Source organism: Poeciliopsis prolifica, unplaced genomic scaffold, assembly GCF_027474105.1.
Source record: "Poeciliopsis prolifica strain line A6 unplaced genomic scaffold, Auburn_PproV2 SCAFFOLD061, whole genome shotgun sequence".
NCBI classification, from domain to species: domain Eukaryota; kingdom Metazoa; phylum Chordata; class Actinopteri; order Cyprinodontiformes; family Poeciliidae; genus Poeciliopsis; species Poeciliopsis prolifica.
This window is the reverse complement of record NW_026562436.1, coordinates 93,274-117,271: the sequence shown is the minus strand read 5'-3', so window position 1 is coordinate 117,271 and position 23,998 is coordinate 93,274. Positions and strand designations below refer to the sequence as shown.

The window sequence follows — 23,998 nt, the reverse complement described above, 5'->3', positions numbered from 1 at the left end:
ACACTCAAACTTATTGAACATTTTATCCAAACACAAAAAGAACAATTTTGTTTCACTGATAGGGCCAAATTACTGCCCTGTATGCTCTATGCATATTGATAAGATTCTTCAGGCCTCAACAGGAATCTCTTTGTTCAACTTGCCATATGAATAACAACTGAGGGTCTTTGGTTCTTCTGAAATAGCAAAACTGTGACCTCAATTCTGTCAGCCTTCTCCAGGGCAGCTGTAGCTACAATCCCCTGTAGCTTCAAATCATCAGCATGTGAACTTTCCCTTCGTGTCTTCAATTTGAAATATAAAGGTTATTATAAATAAAGCTAATAGTAGCTCTTAATTCACAGACTCCAGTTTCAGTCCACTCATTGTAACCTCCTGTGATCAACTCAATTGCTGCAACTTTTTCTAACACATTTCTTCCTTCCACTGAACTACATATAAAAATGATCGGGTACAATAGAAACTTCTTTAGCAATAACTTTGTGGCTTGTGGAGAGTGTCTGTGACTGTCTTCTGTCCAGCTGTCCTGTCAGCAGTCTTCCACATGCTGACCAAGACAGAGAGACCACTAAAAAGCTCAGGAAATCTTTGCAGGTGTTTTGAGGTGACCAGCTGATTCCCAATATTTCCCAATATTCAAATTTTCTCAGCCACCGAGTTTTGGGTTTTTATTATCTGTACATCATGATTATCACAATTACAAGAATGAAATGACTGAAATATTGAGATACTCTACACATAATGTTTGAGCCTCCAGTTGCATGAATTATATAATGCAGCTGGAGGTTTATATACATAATCTATACATAATGAATTTCACTCTATACATCACTCATTATACATATTGAGTGACACTGTTCAGAAATTGTCACTCTTTTCACTTTCTGAAAAGTTACCTTTTTTGTCATGACATTTATTTTTTTTTAGTTGTACCTGCACTCTGCCAGTGACTGAAATGATGAAAGAAAATGTTTGTGTTTTTTTTTATGTCAATATTGGGAGATGGCCTCTGTTGTGACTTTGAGCTACCCAAATAAAGTGAAGGGAAGAGAAAACTGTGTTCATGTGACATCTTGTTAAGGTCTTATAGAGCTTGTTTGCTCAACAGCTGTTTAATGAAAAGTTTATGGTTAAAGAAAGAAACACAGCACACCTAATGTGGGGAACCATCAAATACCATTTACACCCTGTCAAAGTAATGAGGCACATGTATACAAATGGGGAAAATACTGAAGAGTCTTTGATCAAATGTGCCCCACACATTGAGTGCTGTCATTTCAGATAAAAGTAACTTTTGTCAAAGTTGTAAAATGTTGTCATGGGAAATAAACAGGAGCTGATGTCGTAAACATAATTTTTAGCATGTTGTCTGTGTGATGCGTCTTAAATGTTTTATAGGCTGTGGTATGAAACAGCCTTCTTTAAGCAGTTGGAGGGGAAAGGAGACAGTTTTATGTTAAATATGTAATTAAATATGTAGCATGACAATGTTCAATGACTGTTTTCTTGACAGCTGACTTTCTGTTCTTTCTTCTTGTTTCTTTTCTGAATTTATTTTTCAGGAGGTCTTGGTACCGACCCACACTGAGATGCAGCAAAAGAATTAGCTCTTAATTCACCGACTCCAGCTTCAGTCTACTCATTGTAACCTCCCAAGGCTGTGATCAACCCAGCTGCTGCACCTTTTCCCATTCTGCTAGCTTCAATGATTAGCCAGCAGACTAGCCTGACCTGAAACTCATAGAGAATCTATTGAGAATGGTCAAGAGTAAGATGAGACACCAGAACCAACAATGCAGATGACCTGAAGGCAGATGACCTGAAGGCAGATGACCTGGACTTTCTGAACACCTTGGCACAACCACTGGCTAATCTCATTCACTCATGCTGCATTGATGCAATAATTCATCCAACTGGAGGCCCAAACATTTTTATGTAACAGTATTACTATTACTATTCAAAAGTATAATTTGATCCAATTTATAGTTTAAAAATTAAATTCAGGACAAATAATCAGTGACTAACATGCACTGCCTCTTCTGAAGCCGTCCTAGTTTGTTCTTTTCTTAGTGCTATGGACAAGAACTGTAATATTCATCAAGCTGTGAGATAGTGTGTCAAATGTAGCTTTTTCCTGTCTCTGTCATATCTCAGTCTGAGCTCAGAGTGAAGTGACAGGTTCACTGCTAGGAAGACATGTTGCTGTACTGAGTGTTCTCCATGGTTTCACACAATTCTTCCCAGACTGAGAAATATCAACAGATGTTTCCTTTTGATCACCACTAATCTATGCCCTCCCTAACATTGTGTTGTCAAACACCTGTATGATATAGATCAACAAGCTGCAATAAGCCATACTATAAAGCTGTCCACACCCATTGGTGAATTATTAATCCATGACTGCCATATACAGAGGTTCCTGCTGTTGACTCTGCTGAATCATCTGGAAACAGGAAGAGTGACTTTTTGTCTTTCTCTTACTGTTTCAATCATGTGGTGTGATTTTTTTGATGGTGGACCAAAATGCAGACAGAAGGTGGGAGCATGAATAAGGTTGAAAAAAATGTTTTGATGAAAAAAATGATGAGCAAACTTACAAAGGCAGGATGGAAACAAAAAGTAATCCAACATGAAAAAACCAACAAGGAGATTCGGAAGTACACAAGAACACAGGAAGCAATGGGATTAGACGGGAGAAACAAGCTAGGAAGAACTGGAAATGAAATGTGTACATACCCTGATTGTTGATTACTGAACAAGAAACAGAAACTGGTTGTAGGTGTGAGAGGAGAGAGCAGCACGCAGGCTAAGGTGAGAGAGAAAAAAAATGGCACAGGGGACAAGGGAGAATTGTCCCCTGTATTATTCTGAGGCACTAGGAAATTAAAGCTAAGAGTAAATTATAACTATACCTAAGAAATATAGTAAAAACTAGAGTAACTAGGACTAGATACCAGGAATAAACATAATAATAACTAGAATCAGTAAGAAGGAACTAAAATAAAATAGAAACAATGCAGAAAGAAGCAAGGAACACAAATAAAGCCCAAAACAAACTCAAACAACCCAAGATCCTGACAGTTTCTGTGTTTTGGCTTCATTTATGTCAATTGAATAACTACAAAGAGTAATTTGAAGTTGAATTTACTTCACTTTTAGATCATTGAGAACCAGATGTGTTTTTTATAAGTTGACATACAACACTGTGAAATTAAGTGGCCTGGATTTGTAACAACAATAAAGCTTTCAGACCCAGTTTGATCTTTTATAGGATTCACATGTGACATAAATACAGGAAGTTCCAGTACAACGGTGGAAACACAGACACCACATCACAGCACGGTCTATCAAAGCACTAATTGTGGACTATTATATAAAGAAATTGCCAGACAGATGTACAACAAACTTAATAGGAGGCAGATTTTTTTTTTATCTCACTCTTCTCCTATCCTTTTTAGATGTTATTAACTCCAGACAGATTTACAACAAACTTAATAGGAGGGAGATTTTTTTTAATCTCACTCTTCTATCAATTTTAGATGTTTTTAGCCATATATCCAAATACATTTGACATGATGTTATCATTTTTCTCAGATTGTTTTGTAACCTCATCTTGCTTTGTCATTTTCACAACTTCCATCCTGACCTTCTGCTTGTTTGTTTTAATGATGCTGTTTGTTCTCTGATGTTCTCTAAGAAATATACAATATCATTATATTTCCCATTTCATAATTCTGTTCTGATTTGTCTTGATATATTTTTATACAAGCTGTTAAATATGGTGTAAACTGTCTCATTAATAGTTAAATCTCTGGCATTGTGTCTGAATAACAAAAAACAGCCAAGAATTGGTGTTTTATTTTAAAAAAATATAATAACAATGGTGGTAGCAGCAGCCTACCACCACTGAGCATGTATGTGGGTCTACCCAGATCTTCAATTAATTTTCTTCATACTCCCTAAAATTGCATATTTAGAAAATAAATTGGAGCAAGATTTTAAGAGGTGATAATGTTTTTTTTCCAAGATCTTAATACTCATTACTACAACTTTGATATGTATTAGTGGAAAATTTTAATTAATCAAAGAAAAGGTAATTCACTTTTAGTTGAAGGCTGAGAAGGTCAATTTTATGATTAATCTGATGAACATTTGAATTCAGTTATATGTTAATTCTTCAATTTTCTTACCTTTTTAAAATAACTTTTTTCTACCAGAAGATGGCAGTTGATGCTTTCAATAAATAATATTAGCCATATTTACAACTCTCCTCATGCTGTTTTTAATCCAGTCTATTTTTGAACTCTGCAGTCCATTCACTCTCACATTAGAATCAGAAATGTGAAACGATCCTAACTGAAAATCACACCGCCTCAATTTTATGCTCCCAACCAGGAACGCTTTCTGCTGGCGTGCTGGCTGCTCCATTTCATCAGGATGCGCCAATGAAGATCATTAGTCAGATTAAAAGAATAAGAAGAACAGCACACATACTACCAAATATTTATGTTTACATAGCAGGAAGCAGACAAGTCTCATAAATAACAGAAATAAAAGCTTGAACACCACGTAGACAGACAGACAGACAGACAGACAGGTAGGTAGGTAGGTAGATCTATTTATAGATAGATAGATAGATAGATAGATAGATAGATAGATAGATAGATAGATAGATAGATAGATAGATAGATAGATAGATAGATAGATAGATAGATAGATAGATAGATAGATAGATAGATAGATAGATAGATAGATAGATAGATAAATAATATCTATCTATATTATAGATAGATAATATAGATAGATATATAGATAGATATATCTATATTATGCTAGATAGATATGCTAGATAGATATCCTAGCATATGTGTCTCTATGTGCATTCATCAATTTTTTAGCTACATTTTTGATATTTTTGATATTCTGTGTCTCAGGGAAGGCAAAGGTTTATGAAATGTTTAATGTTTTGGGTTTTCTTAATTAACTACGCAAATAGGCTGTATGCTCTCTTTGGAATGAATAAAACCATTTTTTTGATCTGACATGGAAAAGCGAGCGTGAGGACGGCAGACAGATGGATCTCATTAACATTTTCATTTAATCTCGGCTCTGTGTAGTTCATGCACACAGATTGCGCTTCTTACTAGTCCACTAACCATTACGCACAACGTTTACATCCGGAACCGCACAAATGCAGGCAATAGGCTACCTGACGTTAGGTCTAATCAGTGAAAGCGGGTGCTCGGTCCTCTTAGTCACGAAATATGATTTGATTGCTAACAAGAAGAGATTCAAATGTGTTTAATTGGTTCTGAATGGTTAGCAGAAGTTTGGATTTTGCTTTAGATTATTGTTTAGATAGATAATTAGTCTCTACTCGGCCTCTAAAAACAGTTCGCAATTTTACAAAGACAAACCAAGTCTGTAAGATAAGAAATCGTTACATCGACATAAAAATAACCAATACAATGTTAAAAACGTGAAATGAAAAATAGAAATATAAAATAAATAAATAAATAAATCTAGTGAAATTTACAGCAGATATATATTGACTTTTTTTTTGCTGCAGATAAATGCGGATCCACCCCCAGCAGAACTTGCGGTGGGCAGCAGCAGGGGGAAGAGGAGGAGGAAGAGGAACAAGAGGAGGAGGAGGAAGAGGAAAAAGAGTACGAGGAGGAGGAGGGCTTCAGTTGTTCCCCTCCTGAGGAACAGAACAGGCTGAAGTACTGCTTCAAGGCCTTCACTCCGAACCTTTTGGCTTTCTTTCGACCTTCTTAAATTGGAGAGCTAAAGTTGGACAAAGGTTTATTATTATTATTGTTATTATTATTATTATTATTATTATTATTATTATTATTAGTAGTAGTAGTAGTAGTAGTAGTAGTAGTAGTAGTAGTAGTAGTATTTTCAGTGGGTTTGTTTTACAGTTGATATTAGGAGGACCTGGACAGAGCCGGAACGGACCGTTTATGGAAACTGCAAGAAGTGTGTCGCGTACAGTGAGGCACGAGGTGGTCAGCAAAACTGTCTTTGCTGCGGATGGGAACATGCTGATCGATGTTAAAAAAGAAGATCGACGACTACACACTGATGCCAGCCCTCTGCGCTGTTTGATTGGTGAGTTGACATGATTCTTTGCTCTGGAGTTAGTTTCACTGCTCAGACAAATGAGCACGGAGAAGAAAGCTCCCGCACAGCAACTGTTTCATTTTGCAGCCGGTCAAATATTCTAGTTTAAGCATTTTTTTGTGGTTATTTGGACAGAGACAATAGTCATTTAAAACTCATTAAGCGTGTATACTGATGGTGATGGACATAAAAAAGATATAATAATAAGAAATACAATTATTATTAGTAACAATAATAATAATAATAATAATAATAATAATAATAATAATAATTATTATTGATAATAATATTATTATTATTATTAGTAGTAGTAGTATTACACAATACACTGAAAAAAATGCAAACATCCCATGTCAAATATAACAGTATTTTGAACATTTGGATTATGTAATATATATAGAGAAACTCAAAATATATTTTCAGTAATTACTGATCTTCATATCGGCTTTGATATCATCGTGGTATGGCCATTTGAAGCGGCTTGACAGTCCTTTGAACATGAGGTTGAGGAATTGTCGAGCAAGTTGGCTTCTCTTTTGCGGTTACGGACAGTCTGAGGTGTGAGGCGTCTGTTGTCCAGACCAGTAGTCTCATCAGCTGTGTGTGCCGCTGGTTTTTTGCCGATCCCGCAGATGGACTAGCCGGATGTTGCTCATTTTGTCTGATCAGCCACTGGACATGATCCACCCATGCAGGCAGTAGAAAACAAAAACTCAATGACTACTGCTCACTGACAGCAGTTTGGGTTGAAAAAAATCAAGAGAAATATTACTTCTGTATAATAAAATGTCAGCAAATACTCATTTACAGTTGTTAACTCCCCAAGGCAACAATATTTGACATGAGGCGATTATATTTTTGTTCCGTATAATAATAATAATAATAATAATAATAATAATAATAATAATATAATAATAATAATAATAATAATAGCAATTATTATTATTATTATTATGAAACCCAGAAACTAATATTTACCACAAAACAACTTGTTTGTTATTTTATTATTTTGACGAAGATGTTCGGGAAAGTTCTTAGTTAAATTTTATATAAAAAAAAAAGAACATAGAAACAGGTATTGCGAAAAACTCATTTTGCGTAAAAGTAGAATCATAAGTCAGATAAAGGCCTGCAAGTTTTTTTTTTTTTTTTGCTTGCTTTTTATTTTTCTACATAATAAAATAACATGATAAGGTAGAGACAAAATGGTTGTGCTTTTCTTATTGAAATCTATATTCAAAGACGAAATAAATTGTCAGCACCTACTTTATCTTGATTTATAAATAATGTATTTATATATCTATATATATATAGAGAGAGATTTATATTTATATATAGTTGTATGTGTAAGGTTTTTCTTAAAACCTTACACACACAACAATACTGAGGTCAAACAATCAGGGAATCCACAGATTAGTGTTGGATCCAGAAGATATAGCTATATATATATATTTACCTTCATTATTTGTATCTGAAGGCGCACATCTATTTTACAATGAACGCAGACGCACGCCCCAAATGGATACCTGATCAAAGACAGAAACGTCACTTTGTAGTTTCTGCATAGCCTTCATGTTTTGAATCTTGGTAGCTTTCACATGGCGAGCATATTTATATAGCAGCATGGTCACTCTATATGAAAATGGTTGCTGTGTATAAATAAAGAATAATGCCCTACAACGCCTTTACGTTTCGCTTGCCATATTAAAGTTGGCGTAGACTTCGAAGAACATCCCCATAAATAAAGCTCGGGGTGTCTGACCTGTTTTTGCCAGATTTGTGTTGATGAACATACAGCTCAGCAGCGGGACAGGGCTGCTGAGCGTGGCCTGCAGGCTGACATTGTGTTCTTCCGGTTGTTTCTCAGGGTGTGACTCTCCTCCTCTGGCGGTGTGTGAGGGCTGCTCGCGATTCATCTCTGACCGCTTCCTGATGCGAGTCAACGGCGCGTATTGGCACCAGGACTGCCTGCAGTGCGCAGCGTGCCAGCAGCCGCTCATTGCCACCTGCTACTTCCGAGACAGCAAACTGTTTTGCAGGAGAGACTACCAGAGGTAAGAGAGCCCAGCTCTACTGTAAGGGCCAAGGACCGGGGCTTGGGGCCCCAGTCCGGGGCTCGGTCTGCGGTGCGGGAAACTGCGGGACCGATATGTTTTTGAGGAACAGTGGGCTACACATTCTCCGTATCTTCACCCACCAACCCCCATTTAAAACTTGTGAAAATATGTCAAAATACAGTGACAAAAGGAAGGTTTTTGGTTCTCATTGGCTCACTGTGCCCTCCACATTTATTGGGACCTCTGTTTAAGAAGCCATTAAAATCAGCTCTTGATCACATAATGTTTCCCAGTTATAATTTTATGTCCTTGCCCCTGTCCCTGTTCCTCACTGTATATACCTGATTGAGAAACAATCAGGTTATTTTTACTTATTGCTGTCTGTTGATGTGGCTGGGTTTTGTGGAGCTGTTTTCGCTTAGTTATTTCCTAAGTTATGAAGATGAATACAATGCCATTTCATTTTTATATCTTTCCAAAGCAGGTATTTTTATTTTGATCTCAAATTTAAAGATACAACTTTACAAATAAATACAAATGCAAGGAATGGTGCAATTCCAGTTCTTTTCTGCATTTTTCAGTAGCTCTGATTTTATTACAACGCTTACGTCAGAGGTGCTATTTTCAGTATGTCCCAGATAAATATAGAAAAAAATCTGTTTTGTCTCAATTCAACTGAAATGTAATGGCATGACGTCAGTCTTACCTAAGGCTTTTCTGTACAGTCAGAGACACTTTCCATGAAATCATTCACCCCCATACAGGCATGCATTCACATGCTTTGGTTAATAGTTTAAGGCTTTTACATAATCTTTGTCAGATGTGTCCATAAACATGAAGGCTGCTGCACTGTGAGTTATTATCCATTCATTGTGCAATAATGGCTTCAAATGTTATTTTGGTGCCAGCCTAATGGATGGTTTTAATTTGTTGAAGAATTTCAATTTCCTGGAAGACTGTGTACTCTACAAGACAGAAACTGCTGTGTTTTCAAAAAGAGGTAATCATAATTACACAATCTCTCCTGCAATTGCAGACATGCAACTGTCCATCTAAATCAGCCAGTTCTTTGCAAGAACATGTTTCTAAAAATGAGTGTGCATGGCAGTTATGACATTTTTTTAATTGTTGGTGTATTGCCAGTCTTGCCCAGGTCTTTCTTGAAAGACAGATTTTTAATCTTAATGAGACATACATGGTTAAATGTTTACATACATACAATTTCTCATGGAAACAAAATTTTACCTTTGACTTATATAAATTGTTCTCAAATGTTAAGTTTTGTTAACTACTTTATATTTCTCAGTAGAAAGGCCCAGTTAGAAGGCCGGAATCAGTCAACAAGATGTAATAGTTAATGAGTGAAAGTATTCAAAAGGAAAGGTATGCAGTGACTTCCAAATATAAACATGGTATTAGTTAGCAAAGATGTGAAACTAATGATAATTAGCCTTGTTGGTTGGAAGCTGCTGAGTAATGTTTTTTTCTATTTGAATAATATGCAATTATTCAAATTTTGCTACTTTACTCTCTTTAAAATAATTTTGGGAAAATCTTTTCATTCCATCACAATTTCTAAAAATGAAGAGATTATACTGAGGTCATCAGAGGCAATTAAAAAGTTTATATTTGGGGAAAAAATCCAAAATTATTCAGTTAATAAAATAAAACTCAAAACATTTAAAACACATAAAAAATTAAATGAAATTCCAAGATGGAGACAAATATTTCTGAGAAAGGAGAAATTTCTTTAAAGAAAAAAAATCAGTGTTTACCCTATGTTGGAGAAAGTGGGACTGGTATGATATCTGGTACTGTAGGACACTCATGCTGTCATTGTACAAAGTGCTTTACGCAGGCTTTTCGGTTTTCCTTGAGCAAGTACTTTTCTACTTTGATAGTACTTTTCTACTATCAAGGATAGTACTGCTTGATTCTACTTTGACTCAAGCAGAATCAAAGATGTGAAAAATTCACAGATAGCTCAAGCACGCATTCTTCACTTAAATAGAACCATTTAAAGTAAGGTTTTTGAAAAGCATAATTCAATCCTCAGAGACTTGTACAGAGAAAAGTAGGAGATAGAAAGTTTTATTGGCCCAAAAGTTTTGGCGCTTGGATACCAACAGAAGACTTGGGTGCTGACAATCGCCACAAGCATGGATGATTGGCTTGGGGCGAAGCTCAGATTAGTCTTCTCCCCAAAAGAGAGTGCCGGCCTGAGTCCAGGCCACGATCTAACTTGTTCGGTGCGGCGGTGGCTGGGATCTGCAGGCTGTCCACTTCAGCAGAAATGGAAGTTAGAATTGCTGTAACACTCCACTGATTTGTTATGACTGTTACCATTGAATGAGGGCGATGAGAAAAGAGGAGCGGTCTGGGAGGATACCAGAAAAGGATTCCGCTGAGTTATGACAACTGGGTTATGACTGAACCAGCCATCAGGCTACCTGTGATTTACTAAATGTGAGGCCTGGAAATGGCCGAGGGGAATTCACATAAATCTTGGATTTAAGAAATTTAAGGACCAGACTAGAGACTTCACGAGTGAGAGACGTAGGTGTTCAGAGCCGAGCTCACCGACTTAAAAGTAAAATGGAGCATTGCGTGAAAGAGGCATAGATGTGCGACCTGCATTGTCCCTTTGAGCATTCTAAACTAATTGATTATCAAAATTGGATGTTCACCCATTGACTGAAGGCTATCAGAAAGGAGAACAAACAGCTGCTGAGAAACTATACTTGGATAGAGAATGTCGCCGTTGAATTGTTGCCCTTAATAGCAGATCAGAACCGGAAAACCAGAGTGGACCGGAAGGTTGATAGGACAAAAGATCTTTAATTGGCTGATCGAGGTCCTGAAGAGCCAGCTGCGAGCTGAGACACCTGGAAGTGAGCGTGCGGTTTGATTGTGGCATTCACCTGGAGGTGAGCTGGGAGAGATGAATAGGTGTTCTGTTTATTTGTGCTACACATAAATATATCCAACCTTGTGGTAATGCGCATGCGCACATTGATGCTGCGTCACATACTGCTTACTCAGCAGATTTCTTATAATACATCAGTCCTGTGGAAGTATCATTTCATGTGTTTCATTTAATCGAAGATTATGGTAAGCTTTCTTTAATTTATTTTATACTTGGCTTTCATTAAGCTGCTATATTATTAAATGTTTTTACTTTACAAGACAGGCAACTTGTAAATAGCTTTGTTTGCCATCTGCAAAGTCATTGCAACTATAAACAAGTCCTGTTTTGGCAGTTACTCATGACAAAATATGTTGTTTTGTGGGCTATTTTGTCCCTATAGTTAAAAAAAAATAATAATTACAATCTTTTATTATTATTAAACTCTTCTCAATATATTTTAGTAGCAATACCAAGTGGGATTGAAGCTGTGTAATAGCAGTGTTCCATTAGTGTATATTATATTAATCATATTTCATTGTTTCAGTGACCTGCACAGTTTGGTGGACATGTGCTGCATCTGATAAGAGACATACAAAGTATTACTGCACAAATAGATCTCCAGTGATCTGTGTCTGCATTTAATTTAATTCCAGTGAAAACATACTGTTTTGTTCTTGCAAACACCTTTATATTTAAAATATTTTTAACAGGTAGGATATTCTAGTAAAAGGATTAGCGCATACATCTACAGCTTTTCATTTAAATGGGTAGATTATTCAGATGAAGGAAGCAATCTTCTTGTGGTTTTGTCATGTATATAAATTGTTCCAATGTTAAGCTGAGCATAACTCCTATGCTTCTACTTCAGTCCTGTCACTCAGATAATCTTATCCAATATTTTAAACATTTACACAACCCGCTATAGTTTTGTATTTGTAAACATGATGGTAGCAGTTTTGGACGCGTAACACTGACAGATAGACTTAGCTATCTATCCGTGCTACGATAGGAAAATTTCACAAGGTAGCACTAGTAGTCAGAAATACGGCAAACTAAAGCCCCTATATTTGCAAGCTGCTTGTCAGCAAAAAGATAAGGTAATAGAGCAAGCAGCTTAATGAAAGCCATGAATCAGATAAATTAAATAATGCTAACAATGATCTTCGATTAAATAAAACACATGAAACAAAACTTCCACAGGTAGGGTGTATTTATAAGAAATATGCTGAGTAAGCAGTATGTGACATACCATCTATGTGCACATGCGCATTATGACAAAGTAGGATGGATTTATGGATAGCACAGATAATCAGAACAAATGGATATGAGCCATGAAAGAAGGGTAGGACGATCGAAAGGTGCTTCTGCGGGGCGGACCAGGGACGGAAGGAACGGGATTGCTGACAGAAATGAGGCAGCTGAACTAGCTGACTGAATGTCACAGTTAGAAATAGCGCACAAGAAGCTGGTGGATCAGTGTTTGTTTGCCATTTTGCATCTTGCATGGTGATTGGCTGGGGCGGAGCAGCAATTAGGTGCTGGTTGGCTGAGGCAGAGGCGTGCTAATTGATGATGCTGGTAGGCTTGGACCTTACCACAGGGCCTGCGTTTCATTGGCTGATACCCAATCTACGTAGTAGCGCAGCTACCACATGCGTGGCCATCTCACAAACACAAGCTAATGTACATGCATTAGTAAAAACATGTGCATGTAGCGCCAGACTGTATTGTGGACTAGCAGACTGGCACAAAGTTTTTGCATCAACAATCGAAGAAGAATGATTCTCCATTGCCAGTGGGGTATCTGTACGGTGATGTCAAGTATCCTGATCGTATTTGTGGTAGTAAAATTCACAGGAACATCCACTGATTTCAAAAGTAACCTAGAAAACGGTGAATGCCCAACTTACCCAGCCTTGAAAGTACAGTAGGCATCAGTGATCTTGCCATTGCCAAATTGATGCTGAGGTTTATCACTGCCGTTTTCTTCATCGACCGAAAGCATTTTGTTTGTCCCGTGCATAATGTTGAAGGCATCGCGTGGCTCAAACACCTTGATGTCATCCAAAAAAGATGATATGAACTTGTTAGTTCCTCTGTCCATTGTTGTAGCTGGTCTTTGGTGAAAATCCAGCAGAAATGATGCACTAATACTCTTATCAGTCCAAGTGACCCCATGTTTACAAAGAAACAAAGCACCGTGAGGCTTTGTTTGTGAGACTTGCGGTCACATGGGATTTTCTAGGTCGGTTGTGGGCGGAGCTTGGTAAGATCCATTTACGCCAGTGGTTCTTGATTCCAGTCCTCAGGCTCCCCCTGCTCTGCAAGTTTTATATATGCCTCTGTTCCAGAACAGCTGATTCAAATGATTATATGACCATCTGGCACTGCAGAAGTCTGTTAATCACTCACAGTTTCAATCCAGGTGTGTGGAAGTAGGGATACACCTAAAACACGCAGGGTAGGGGCGCAGAAGGACCGGAATTGAGAAACTCTAATTTACGCTAATGATGCCTAGTTTTCATTAGCTGAAAATAGAAACAGAACAAGTTGTTTTATATGTGTGTTTATACCTCTAAACATACACTTTGTTATCTACTTATCTACTACAGTACCAGCAACACTATGTTCCTGTGGGTCAATGGCATGCACAGACATTTTGGGGGGTGCAGGTGCTCAAGTAGAAAAAAAGGACCCAGCGTGACAAATGGAACTGTCAGGAGTATTAGATGGTGCCTGCTGCATAATTTTCTAAATAGAATATCAGAAGCTTACACCAGTGTTTCCCAACCCTGGTCGTCGAGGCACACTGTCCTGCATGTTTTAGATATTTTTCTGCTTTAATATGCCTGATTCGGCTGATTGCAGTTAAGCAAACATTTGTCATTTGAAATCACCTGTGCTAAAGCAAGGTAACACCTAAAACATGAAGGGCAGTGTGGCTTGAGGATGAGGGTTGAGAAACACCAGATTACACAATTCCTCCCAAAATCTGCTGATGGAAAAGAAGGATGCCTACATGTATCAGTGAGCACCTACAAAGTGTCCTGTAGGTTGTAGGGAAATTGCTACCAGTAACATTTCAGAAACCCAAGAAGATGTGTTTGACAAAAGCCTAAGAATTGGAATTATACTGATGGCAGCAGTCGCGTGGTTTCACGAAACTTTTAACAGAAAACATGGAACGAGCATCACACACGACACTGGCAAAACCTATTTGCATGTTTCGGAAAACTGGAAATGTTGCAGATTAACCATGAAGTGCTCCAAGACCTGCAGCGAATACACAGAATCCCACGACAAAAGAAATAGTTGTCCAATATAAAATTTGTCTTTTTTTCTATGTATGGAAATTTATGCCCCACCCTGTGGATTGTTGTTCCTTTCTGTCATCAAACTGCTGAGCTCAAGCTGCACCTAATTCAGTTTCTTTTCATAAACTATTTACATACACGCGTTTGTAATATGCATATCTTTATCACATAAATTACTTTACCTAAAATTACTTTATTTTTTACTTGTATATTAGATTTGACTTGAGTCAGAATTTCATACCACAAACCAGAAAAGGTGATATGATAATGCAAAATCCTTGACTCCTTGAATCCTTATATCTAAGCTGCTAAATCTAGCAGGCAGGTTACAAATTATAAGAATGGTCATAAACTGCATCAGGGAAAGGCAATGGTGTGATGATGTACAAAGGTGGAGTGTTGAACAGAGGAGGAACTTCGTAATGTGGTAGGTGACTCCCACATTACAAGCTGCTCTGCATGATAGGTGACCGGGTCGTCATTGAGGCAATGAAGCCAATTTCAAAGTGTCAAATTGCAAAGTCAAATTTCTTTTAAGTCATGTTTGTTGCATAGCATAACAACTGAAGGCAACATAGTTACTCGATTGTGCTATGAAATTGCACTATGTACCTCAAAAATACATATTACTGGCCTTTTAAGGATGTTCCATGCCAGCTGGGCTAATTCTATAAGCCAGTGGTCCCCAATCACCACTTGGGGCGGTCCGGTCTGTGGACCAATTGGTATCAGGCACGCAATAAATAATTAATTATTTCTGTTTTATGTATAATTTGATTCTGGAGGATATTTTATTTTGAAAATCTTTAAACCAGATTCTCTCGGTTACGTCTTGTGTGCCAACATTGAGCCACAAGCTGCAAAATGAGTAAGAAACAGATCAGATTCTTTGGAAAGTTTCTTTACGAAGGGGAAGAGACATGAGAAGGGATTTTTCCCGGTAGGTGACTCCCACATTACAAGCTGCCCTGCATGATATGGTGACCGGCTCGTCAATGAGGCAATGAAGCTTCAAACTGCTGTATCCAGGTGAAAAATGGGTACATATCAAATGTATTTTGAAAGCCATGTTTTGTTTTTGTTTCACCGAGTGGAGCTTGTGAGTTTTAGGTCTGGTTCACACGGGACGATTTAAGGATTATCGGACGATTTTCCAAACCTCTGTGACCACAGAGCCGATGAAAGTCCAACAGGTTAGATCAGTTCTTTGTCCAGCCACATGGCAGGAGCAACACACCACACGAACTGATTCCACTCAGAAGAAAATTCAGTAAAAACCCCCAATATACCAAACGTGAATTTACAATAATTAAACATAGATGACGATGTAGAAGCAATAGTGATAGTTTATGAACTCATTTTAAGCGATAAAAGATGAAACAAAAAGAAAAAAATGTTTGATAAAACACAGTGGGAGCAGCCACTCTGTTTGCTGAACTATGATTTGGTGGTGAGTTATGTGTTTTCGTAGTTAACATTTTTAACTGAATAAACATAACTGCATATAATAAACATATAATAATGACCTTTATGTTGTAGTAATAAACATTTCCACATCCACTCTCAGTTGCCATGTCAATTATTTGGGATTCTCTCAGTGCTTACATTATTGCGCCTTCTGATTGGCTACCTGTCACATTCAACAGGCCGAGTTCTGTTTTACTGGGCATATTTAAAGGTCACACGCCACCACCACACACTACAGGGCGTTGTAAGATTGTCAAAAAGAAAAATCGGGGCAAAAAAAATAAATATTTGAAGAAGACAACTAGAACATACACTGATGTTAAACCAGAAAAAAATATGCAAAATTACCAGTCAATTGTACTTGGTTACAGGGTGCTTCCATTTTATGAAATCAAAATATTGTTATACTGTGATTTATCACAAACTGTCTGAGGAAGGTTTGTCCACTCCTCACTTAAGAGTTGAAGCTGTTATAAGGTTCCTTGCATGTTCACTCCATGACAGCATCTCAGCGAGATTGAGTTCTGGCCTTTGAAGAACTTTTCTTAATTTGGAGCTAGTCCTTGGGCGATTTATTAGTAGTTTTTGGGTTATTATAATGTTGCAAGGTCCAGTTCTTCTTCAGCTTTAATTTTTTTCAATATTGTCTTACATTTTTGTCAAGAACGGAAGAATTCATGATAGATTCTATGATGGTGAACAGCTTGGTCGTCCTGCAGTAAAGCATCTCCAAAATATGACACACACAGCTCTATTTATATTTAAATGGTTCTTTTCGTTTCTCCTTTCAGAGTTCACATGAATGTTAAATTAGTCTCTTTTTAATCTTTACATCAGCAGGGGAAAAAGCTTACGTTAGGTCTATAAGAAACTTTTACACTTTTAGGATATTTCTTCAGAGGGGTCGGGAACTGCCATCTTAAATTTCCCTGAGGTCAAAGTGCCATATCAACTGGTGGAATTAACAACACATTTTATATCAATGCATACCAACCTTTTCACACTATAAACTGCCACTTCATACGACTAGTTGCAGTATTTGTTGATGAGTGCTAGTGCTTGCAACATGGGCATGTTAGCAACATTTTTAAATTTAATAACACAAATCTTTAGAATATATCTTTTTTTTCTTTTTTAAATATGTAAATGTGTAGCAAAACTAACGGTGATGAAGAGGGCCGCACTGGGTTAACTCAGTGAACTTGAGCTTACAGACGCATGCTTCAATTTACTCCAGCCCGTTTCTTTGTTACTGCAATCATTGATTTATTCCACTTTATCTGTCACAACTTCAGACTTTACAGGTCTGACACATGCTGACCAGTTGGCTAAATCATACAATGGTACCAACAATAAAAACGACATTATAGCACGGTCAACAGAAATTATGACCACCACCGGCGCACTTGTTTCCTCATTCATACAAAAAACAGCCAGTATCGCTCCCATTCATAACTTAGTGACAGCAACACCCCCCTCGTCACATCCACCACCCAAGTGTGCTGGGTGCTCCTGCCATATCATTAATTGCTTATTTCGATCACATGGCTCTTACATTCCGGCCCCTAATTATTACGAAGATAATTATCTGAAATGTTAACACTGTTAGAGACAAGCCTAAGAAATAAATAATCATAAATTTGCTCAGTGTCAAATTCATTCTAATCTATTTTAAAGTAAGCAATCAACTAGAAAAAATAGGAAATCGTCTGCTTCAGCTGAACCAGGCACAATTGAGCCTGATTTAAACCAGCTTCTTCATCCATTTGAGCTGCAGTGTTAAGTTCTGCACCTGAAAGGCAATTTTCAACTTCTTGTATAAATGCAGAATTATATTTACACAAGCTTGAAAATCAAGTGTTTTGTCTTTCTTGTTCTTCAGCAGGAAACAGTGGAATAACAAACTCATACAGCTGATTTGCATTTTCAGGCAATAGTTTTAAATCATCACAATGAGACTGAACACTCTCAAGATTTCCTTACCTTTTCATAAACTCTTTAATAATGTTCATTTTTCCTTTCATTTTATGAACCTTTGCCTTGAGATCCTTTTGAAGCTTCTCAATTTTATTTTGTAATGCTTTAACAGTTAATTTTGATTGTCTTTTTTCATCTTTATCGCTGACAACGGAGCTTGATTTCGATCCAGCTCACTCCATTTCCCGTTGTTTGTCTTTAACGATTCTTCTTCAGACAAAGCGACTCAGTGCGTGTGTATATGCCCATACCTCAGTCCCAGCAGACTTTATTGGGCTGCAGTGACAGCTACTGATGACGTAGCGCTGTGCTCGTCATCAGTAGCGCTGTGCTCTGTTCGCCATTATCGCTTCCAAACTGTTCCAAGCAGGGAGATCCAGACTTTCTTTTCCAATACGCTCATTCGATTGTCCTTTCTGTTGGCGATAAATGTGCGGCAAAACTGACGGTGATGAAGAGAGCCACACTGGGTTAACTCGGTGAAAGTGAGCTGTCAGACGCACGCTTCAATTTACTCCAGGCCATTTCTTTGTTACTGCAATCATCGATTTATTCCACTTCATCTTTCACAACTTCAAACTTTACAGGTCTGACACATGCTGACCAGGTGGCTAAATCATACAACAATAAAAACGACATTATAGCATGGTCAACAGAAATTATGACCACCAGCGCACCCGTTTCCTCATTCATTACAAAAACCAGCGGGCCAGTATGGCTCGTATTCATACCTTAGTGACAGCCACGCCCCCCTCGTCACACCCGCCACCCAAGTGTGCCGGGTGCTCCTGCCAAATCATTAATTGCTTATTTCGATTACATGGCTCTAACAATATGTAAATTTTTCAGAATTTTTAAAACTGATATTAAATATCCATATGTGCAAATCACAATTTTTGCAAGTGTCAACTTTATATACTGTGCTTCTACTTTTCATCAATATACATTAAATCAACCTATATCACTGAAACACTATGATGTTGAACTGACACCGTTGCCTCTTGTATGTTTCATTTTCTTGTCTAACTGAAATCACCATTATAATTCATCATTAGGCATTCAGTATGTGGAATATGCCATTGTAAAACCGAGAAGGTTTATTTTACTTGAAACTTGAGGACCTTGTGTGTTGAGCATTAATCTAAGCACAGACCCCTGCAGGTGAGGATACAAGAGTAAATCCTTGGCCCAGACAGAGCAGGCTGTTGAGGACTTTACTTTGGCCCTTGTCTCCTGGGAGCAAGGGCCAAAGTAAAGAGAAGGGGAGAGCAAAGTCAACCCCCGAAAAACAACACAGAAACCAGCAGGAGCTACTTAAAGCCCTGTTCTGTTTGGATACATCAGCCGATCCACGGCTGAGCCCAGCACTAGAAAAACAAGCTTTTATAAAAACTTTGCAGATTGGGTTTCATCGCCTCCTCAGACTTTTTGCTTCATACACCCGGGTTGTCCTCCTCTCGCAGCTCTGTAATGCTCAGAACAGAGGACCAAATTTATGGCATATTGAGAATAAGTGTATGAGACAGGAGACAGCCATCAGTGGGACTGAAGGTAGAGAAACTGGTTAGTGGCTGGTAATCTTGGTGCCAAAAGCTCAAAAAGGAAGGCCACTCACCTACTCAAAATGCCATGGGAAATGGAGATAGAATCTTGGTTCCTCAGCAAAGCTGAGGTAAGCAGACTGATCCAGAGCACAAACACTGTTTGGTTAAAGGTTGTAAACCCAGGGAACAACAAAACTCAGAAGTCAAGAGGTTTAGGCCGAGTCAAAACCAGGGAGGCAGTAGCAGACAAACTTCTGATTCTTAGACAAGAATCAGAAGTCAAGCTGTTGAATAGGTAACATTCTGGCCTGATAAGTAAAAATATAAGAGATCAGAGAGCCAACTAGAAATCCAGGAAAAATAGAAATTTTGTTTTTCAGGAGGCAAATTAAACTGAAACACTAAAACAAATGTGTAACCCACAAAGAAAGTTATTTAAATTCACCTGATAATAGTAAATGGCAGGTAAATCAATTTACTTCTATAACTAATGCCATTACTACACAAGTATATTAAAAAAGATGGGCCTGATCAGAAGATTCTAAATTCTAGGGAGCCTAGGTGTGAATAACAGAGGAGAGGAAACAGTGTCAATAAGAAAGAGTAGAATTTATTAATATAGACAATTGTGGATCCACATTTACAATTAAACAAAAATTCTGCACTTTTTTAAACATAAAATAAAATAAAATAACTAACAGTTATTTCGATGTGTCAGTCAATTCAATGTTTGTCTAGTCTTTTCCAATGTGTCTGTCAATTATCTTCAATGGTTCACGGCTAGTGACCAGTTGGCTCACTATCTACCAGATCACTGGGATCTCTAGGCTGGGGCTCGCCATCCAAGTTCAGAAGAGGAGGGTCATGGAGTCTTTGGGCACTCCAAGCCAAAAGTGCATCATAACAAGCAATAGAAAAAAAAAATAATAATAATTTGACCTGGAACAAGGCCAAAGCAAAACATCTTAGGATATAAGATGCCAACATCAGTAAAGCTTAAGCTATAATTAAAGAATTCTTTCATACTTTTTCAAGTTTTTCTTTTCAGGTTGTTCAACAATATCCGTCATCAGAATACAATATTACCAACACAGCAGCAAAACTAAAGAAATTAGCTTATATGTGGTAAAGGAAATAATAATAATAATAATGATAATAATAATAATAATAATAATAATAACAATATATTTCAATCTAAAAGTGCCTGTACATCTATAACACTATAAAATTCTTGTAATACCAACAGAAATTACCATCAGCTGTTAGCTGATGCATTTTGAGCAAAATCTCAGCACGGCAGCCAAAGGGGCGGTTATTGATCAGAACAGTTATTGTTCTGATCAACCCTACTGACTGGTGTGCAATCAGAGCGCGTCAGCCACTGGCTGGCCAATCCGTCATCAAAAGATTTGTAGCACCTTTTAATCTATATTTATGAGTAGAACAAAACATAATATATATATATACTTTTTAATCTTGTAGAAAAAGACATTAAATTAACATAATTAACTTTTTACTTTTGTTTTTAACACTGGGTTACAAATGTCTATTGTCAAATCAGTTGATGACAAAAGAAAACAGCCACTGACAGTCAACATATAGGATTGGCTAGAAATGATTTTAATAACTAAAAAAAATTAGTTAAATAGGATTTAATTGACTACTAAATTGACTACTTACTAAACACGAGTTTGACAAAAACTTTGTGGCAATATTGCATTTACTAATTTTTTAAATATATCTATCTGAGTGACAAGGCTGCCATAGTTTCAACAGCAGATGTCAATAGTGAGAAATGAATGAACCACCGAGTATTGAACCTTTGAGTGAACCAATGGGCTGGGATGCTTCATTGCTTCACGAGGCTTCAATCGGTCGTGACTAATGTGAAGGCAATCTGAGGGACAATCCAGAGCCAAGGCAGAAGTCAAGAAGCAGAAACGGGGTTGTATCCAGAATACGTTATGTCTTTTGGATTTCTCTTCGAAATCCAAGAGACAAAAAAAAAAACATGATCGTTGTCTGGCATAAAGGGAAAACACTGGCTATCTACTCACACAAAGGCTTTCAAAAATCTGTCTGCCCGATGATATGCTAAATGAAAGTGCTGGGGAACAGGTGGATGACATGGTCCTGCAACGGCAGCATGCAGGTGAGTCAGATGAGCTAATTGCAGAGGTGAGAGCTGAGGAGGGAGCAGAGCAGGCAAATGGGCCACAATCATAACAACCTCATGCTTTGGCATACAATTGAGTAGCTCTTACAAGCTACAAGGAGACACAGACAAAGATGTACTCCAGAGCAAAAAAACACATTTAGACTACAGAAGCACATTCCAGTGACTCCTTAAGAAATTTCACAAGGTAAAGATCTAGTCACATTCAAGAAGAAAGCCACATTGCTATTCATGTATCAAAGATTTGACCGTCAGTCAGAGTTTCTTCTTCAACACCCTAGCAAAAAGCAAGCTTTCCTGGGAGACTGAGAATTGCGATCCTCAAATTGGAACATACTTTCTCATCCCCTTTCTTAAAAGTAGTGACCACCTCCCCAGGCTACCTCTCCAACCTTGTAGTCAGCCATGACATGCCCTCAATGTTCAGAGCCTTCAGAATTTCCGGTGAAATCTCATTCACACATTGCCCTGCAATGCCACCCGAAAACTTTTGCATTACTTCGGTGATCTCAACCACAGTAATGGAATTGCATTCTCCCAGGTTTTCATGCTCTCCCTCAGTGTTTCATTCAACCATATAATTGGAATCTTTGAACAGCTCCTAGTTTGAACTTTCCAAGATTTTTTTCGCACTAGTTTTTCCAGACCTTTTTGCAAAAAGTCTACATCTTTTAGGAAGACTATAATTTTTATGGAAGACAGTGCTCCATCACACGCATCAAAGTGCTCCACTGTTTGACTAGCCGGTAAAGGCCTTAAAATGAAAGAATAATGAAGTGGCCCTCTTCTTCACCAGACCTAAATCTCATTGATATATGATGAAGGAAAATAGTTCACATCTCTGAACAGCGTCTGGGTGGCTGTGGTTGCTGCTTCACAAAAAGTTGATTGTCAGTAGGTCAAGAAACTAACAGACCCCATGAAAACTTATAAATGTTATTGAAAGGAAGAGTGACTACCTTTATTTTTTAAATGTCAGAAATATTTGTTAATTTGAGTTGTATATTTATTCATCTCTATTTAAAAGATGACAAACAAGTGAGATGGGAAAATTTTCAGTTTGAATTCATTTGCAGAATAATTCCGCATACTAATACTTGCCCATTGTCCTAAGAAAGCCAAACTCTTCTCATTTTTACTTTTGTAAATATTCAGGTTTGAGAGATTATTAACATTTCATATTGACGGAGCGCACTATAGTTGTTCAACAATAAAGTTAATCCTCAAAACTACAATTTGTGTATTTGTGCACAGTGCATTAACACATACTAATGTACATGCTCTCTCACTGTCACACTGACAGGACCAAGAGAAACATTTGAACATGCAAGTCTCTAATAGTATTTCTAACCTCTGCAGTTCAGTAGCTGTTCATAATGCAAATTCTCTTCATCATACCCATCGCTGAGTTTAACCTAATTAAAATGTCTTGTACGAGGAACTCTATCAAAATCAGTTAGAATTTGATGCAGAATGTTCTAATTCTGCAGCATTTGCTGTTTAAAGTGGCAATCAGGCTTGCATTTGGCCGGGACACTGTCAATGAATTATTCTGCTGAGCTACTGGAACAGGAAGCTGGAAACAGTATGCTGTACGCTATGAAACATTCCACTGCTGTGCACATGAATAAATTGTTCCGTGCATGTTTCAGCAAAATGTCTATCATCTGTTTTCACAATAGTTAGAGCATGAGAAGGCAGTTCCATCAGTATAATGCACAGAATAGAGTTATTTGTATTTACCCAATGATTTATAGTAGTCTCCTTGAGAGCAACAGTTTATATATGCTGTAACACAGTTGTTTGGGTGGTGATTTGCTAGCATAAACCATGGGTATTCCTATGATAAGTAAAATTAAGCTTACAGTGTTTAAAACAACTTTGTTTTTAACAACTTCGCTGTTTGGAGGAGCAAACAAATAAACTTACTTTACGTGAACTATGTATATGAATCGATACTCTTGCGCAAGTGGAAAATTAATGCATTCATAAAAAATAATCAAAAACACAATAATCTTGACATGGAATTTACCTGGTTACAATAAGCTCCAGACAGACGTCATACTGCTGTCCCCACTCCTCAGACAAACACCTGACGTCACAGATACATTACAAATGTGGGAGTAACTCTGACTGGTTAAAAAAAAATCTGTCTAGCATTAATTTCAAAATCATAGCCAGACAGAGTTGACAGAGTTGCTTAAATTTAACTCTCTGGAATAACACCAACTCTTTAGGGAAACTAACACTCCTACTGTTGAATTAGACTAAACAAGTGTTTAATTAACAATGTATTTTTGCAGTTTTAATTGTGACACCAGTGTTGGTGTTTTCAACACACAACACTAACACTTTTGATTTTGCTGTGCACGTGTGTGCGCTTGTGCTTGTGTGTACAGCCTTGTATTTGATACAGTATAAAC

The 23,998-nt window shown here is 37.5% G+C and overlaps 1 protein-coding gene across 1 annotated transcript in view; it reads left to right on the top strand.

The window, feature by feature from the left end:
• The first annotated feature begins 5,721 nt into the window (after positions 1–5,721).
• Positions 5,722–23,998, top strand: part of LOC129379819 (LIM homeobox transcription factor 1-beta-like) — a 33,502-nt gene continuing 15,225 nt past the window's right edge. Inside the window, exons 1-3 of the mRNA XM_055060709.1 lie at positions 5,722–5,806; positions 5,931–6,120; positions 8,000–8,186. Coding sequence (XP_054916684.1) covers positions 5,973–6,120; positions 8,000–8,186 — 335 coding nt within the window. The 5' untranslated portion in view covers positions 5,722–5,806; positions 5,931–5,972. The remainder of the gene's footprint in view (positions 5,807–5,930; positions 6,121–7,999; positions 8,187–23,998) is intronic.